This window comes from Jatropha curcas, unplaced genomic scaffold (genome assembly GCF_041381405.1).
Source record: "Jatropha curcas cultivar XTBG-Jc1 unplaced genomic scaffold, XTBG_Jcur_1.0 HiC_scaffold_1017_pilon, whole genome shotgun sequence".
In the NCBI taxonomy this organism is placed as follows: domain Eukaryota; kingdom Viridiplantae; phylum Streptophyta; class Magnoliopsida; order Malpighiales; family Euphorbiaceae; genus Jatropha; species Jatropha curcas.
In genome coordinates, this window is record NW_028322581.1 from 3,059 (window position 1) to 7,254 (window position 4,196).

Here is a 4,196-nt window from a genome sequence, read left to right on the forward strand (position 1 = left end):
GGCGTAAAATGAGTTACTCGTACCAAACATGAAAATACAAAATAGATTTTTATTTTTGTGGAATTCAGCTAAACTAACAGACTTGGTGTCCCAATCACATAGGGGTAAGTTTTACAAATTCAAATCATAATAAAAATTCAACCAAAGCAAATTTCAGAGTTGCAGTAAATTTTCTGTTAGCAAGAAAATCAACAACAACAAAAAAAAAAAAAGTAATCAATTCTTCATTTTCTCCCTCAAAAATTCCAACAAGAAAAAAAGGAATCAATAGCAAAGCAGAGAATTACATAGCAGGTGCAGCAAATACCTTTTCTACATTAGCATTAGAATCACATTTTCGCAGCCAACAGCAAAAACTCAGTTCTCTTTCTTTATTCCTTCTAAGCATGATTACTAGAATTTTTAACATAAATTCCTGTAGAACAATAAACTTACTGAACTTGCTAACTAAAGAACCACAGGGTTAGTATCCCCTTTGTTGTTTGAAGAACTGCCGTCTCCAACCATTATTAACTCAGAACTACGAAGTCAAAGAAATTCAATTCTCCTCATTTGAACCAAATATCTTCATTCTTGACAACGGGGTCCTCAAATACCCTTCCACTTCAAATTTCTTGGGCGAAAGCTCGCGATACTTGGCAAACTGTTCTCTTGCCTCTTCATTCCTATCAAGCAAGCTGTAGATCATTCCCCGACAAAAATATGGCCTAAAATCTTTAGGATCCTCTTTGGACAGTTCTTGATAACTCTTCAAAGCCTCCTCTACGTTCTTTTGCAAAAACTGTATTTGTGCCATAATCAATTTCACATCTCTGGCTTCTTTTACTTTGTTCTCCTCTTCTGCGATGTCTAACGCCCCTTGTAGCCTACTAAGAACAGCTTCCCCTTCTCCACACGGTCCATCAATAAAGCATTTTCAAACAATGCCTCAAACGACAATGGATTCTCACGAAGAATTTCTTCAAACACTTTACGTGCATCTTGAGTTTGACCCATTTCGTTTAATAATCTTGCCATCAAGAATTTCCACTCTGTCGCAGACGGCTGAACCGAGATCAGACTCTTTAGAATCTTGAGAGCCGCCTCATCTTCACCATTCTCAAGCTTTTCTTGTAAAAGTGATTTTAGAGATTCAACATTGGATTCAACGAATTCAGATGCTGGGGTTGATTTATCAGTTTGGTTCTGGTTTTGGTTTTCCTCTATGTCCTGTTCTTCTTTTTGGTCGAGAGTAGGCATTTGTTCAGTTAGAGTAGCTGAAGTTTCAGCTCTCGCTTGCAAAACTGAGAATCTTGTGGCCATTGACGCAGCAACAGCAATTAGAATTGCGGTTCTGGTGAGGGACTTCAGATTTTGGAGGATGGGGCGTTTCTGGATAAGATTTGAGGAGTGATTGGAGGATGCTCTAACTGCTTTAATGGAAGGGAAACTGAAGTTACCAGTACTAATATTATGGGATCTGAGGGAAGGCAAACGGAGAAGTGCAGGAGAGTTGGTGGAAGGTGTTTTGAGATAGAGAAAAGAAGTGGCTAATGTGGAGGAATTCATGGTTGGCGAATAAGAACAGAGGAGTATCAAGTTTCTGAGTTTTGAGGGTTTTAGGGTTTGTTGTAAATGGTTGGAGAGGAGGAAGAGGTAGTTGGTGACAAAATTGAGGGAAGGAAGAAATATATAAGTCGGAAACAGACTGCTGCTTTGACTAAGTATGGAATCACTGGTAGTATTGTCCTTGTGATCCAGACAATGCCCACACTGGCCAAACTCCTCCTCTAATTTTTCCCATTAAATTTAAAATTAACTTTCAAGTATATATAAATTGCTCAATTTAAACACAGTTTGGTTTGGTTATTATTTTCATTTTTGATTTAAAATATACTTTTATATTTTTAAACCAATTTCAAAAAACAAAAAATAGTTGGTGGTCTGGTTGGTCTTTTCACTTATGTGAGGAGTGACAGGTTTCGAATTCGAGTCGTCTCGACCACAGTTATTGTCACCAATTTGGTGAGTTAAGGTAGAGTTATCCTCTATTATGTAGCCCGCAGTGTTATTTCAGCCTATAAAAGCCTTCAATGAAAAATATATATTTTATTTTAATATGTTGTACAAATAAAATACTAAATAAATTATTTTAATAGAAATTTATTATTATAAATAATTATAAATAAATGATAAAAGTTGTTAGAGATATAAATTTATAGGTATGATTAAAACCACAATTGGAAGCAGAACAATAGGCTAAAGCATTGCCGAAAGGAGTACCTACAAACACTCCAATACTTAAGTTAGCAGGAGAATAATGGAGGATTATAGAGGTAAATTGAGATTGATTAAATGTACCTTTGAGATAGGACATGAGGCCCTTTAAATAAAAGTTTGAATGTACCTTTGAGATAGGACGCGAGGTTCTTTAAATAAAAGTTTAAATGACTCCTGTAAGAATTTAGAGCGTCTATGTAAATGACTCTTATTTATATAATGGAATTCTTCGTAAGAATCCATTAATGTTTGAGGCATTCTTTGAAAATGCTTTATTAGTGGACTATTGTGGAGAAGAAGCTATTATTCGAAGGTTACAAGGAGATTTAAACATTGTAAAAGAGGAGAACAAAGTAAAGAAGCAAGAGATGTGAGATTGATTATCGCACAAATACAGTTTTTGCGAAAGAACATAAAGGAGACTTTGAAGAGTTATCAAGAATTATCCAAAAAGGATCCTATTGATTTTAGGCCATATTTTTATCACAATGAAGTTATACTTAAAAGCAATTTTTTTTTTCTTTATTTCAATATTGGTTGCTCCTTCCTGTACTTCGGATATGGTGGTTATTTCTTCAGATCGTCCTACTCTTGATGCCCCTTCTTGCATTATTAGAAGCTAAGATAGTTTGCCTCTTGTACATATCATGGGTAATACTGAGGCTTTATCTATTGATGCTGTGGTGGTGCTTGTTACAACTGATATATAAGATTTTCCTTCTATTTCTCCTATTATCTGTAGTTCTTTTCCTTTAAAGTTATTCACGTTGATCAACAACCTACTTTGATTAATAAGTCTTTATTGGCCTCTCCCTCTGGTCCTTTATTACTAAAAGGAGATATTAAGGGGAGGTGGCGATGTTTCTAATATTGAATTTGGATTATAGTAATAAAAAGTCTTTTTAGACTATTGAGTTGGCACTTACCCTTGCTGAAAGAATATTAGGCAGTTTTGATTTGAAATTTTTTCATGATTAGGACTTTGAGAAAACTTTTACTTCCCTACTAAAGAACTATATAAACACTATTGTGGTTGCTATCTCTCTTGGCTCCGTAGTCATGGTATATTGTCTGAGTGCATTAAGTTAGAGAACAGTAATAAGAAGCTGAATGTAGAGCTTAATCAATATAAATCTTTCTCACAAACTTAGAATAATTGAATAATGACCTTACAGGATAAGTTGAACAAGGCCGAATAAAATCATATTGAATTGAGAGAGAGAGTTCTAAAAGTTGAATTAGGGCTCTTTAAGTTGGGATAAAAAATTATTGATCTAAGGATGAAGGCAACAGAGTTTATTCAGAAGCACAATTGTACTATTGGGAGCTATAAGACCTCAACCATTAGTACTTAGCCAGAGGGGGAGTTTCGACATTTTCTTAGAGGGTCTTGCAAGCTCAATCTAATAAAGAGATATTACAGGAGAAGCTCAATTCTTCTAATAGAAAGTAGTTGCTTTGTAATCTAAGCTTATTGTTTCTGATAAAGCCTTAACTGATACTGTCTAGAGGGAGTTAGGCCTTTAGTGAAAAGTTATTGCTCATGATCGTTGAAATTGAAAAATTGAAAATTGATACAATGGAAGCTCAATGGGACATAGCTTGCCTATTTAAGATCTTTCAAGAGAATGTGTTACAAGTTTTCAAGTCTCACTTTTCAAGTCTAAATGTTGCTTAGGTTGATAAAGCTATTGACCTTTGATAATAGTTGGATTGGCTAGAGCTAAGGTGGAGCTAGAGAGGCTTGCTAAGCAAAACTTTGAGTTGCAAATGCAGCTATTGATATATCCTCTGGTGATGGAGAGGAAGCTAGTGACATGGTTGGTTCATCAATTATAGCTAATAAGTTGAGCTTGGAGCTGATGAGCTAGACCCAATAGGTATAGGGTAGAGCTGGCAGCTTGCTCGAGGAGGGAGAGCTGATTGTAAAGACTATC

The 4,196-nt window shown here is 35.4% G+C and overlaps 1 protein-coding gene across 1 annotated transcript; it reads right to left on the reverse strand.

Moving 5' to 3' along the window:
* Positions 1-295: 295 nt before the first annotated feature.
* LOC149491638 (protein SLOW GREEN 1, chloroplastic-like) lies at positions 296-1,738 on the reverse strand. The gene is given in 2 exon segments (XM_089717156.1): positions 296-894; positions 897-1,738. Coding segments are annotated over 2 exon segments (1,008 nt in total). The 5' UTR covers positions 1,549-1,738; the 3' UTR covers positions 296-538.
* Positions 1,739-4,196: the final 2,458 nt, after the last annotated feature.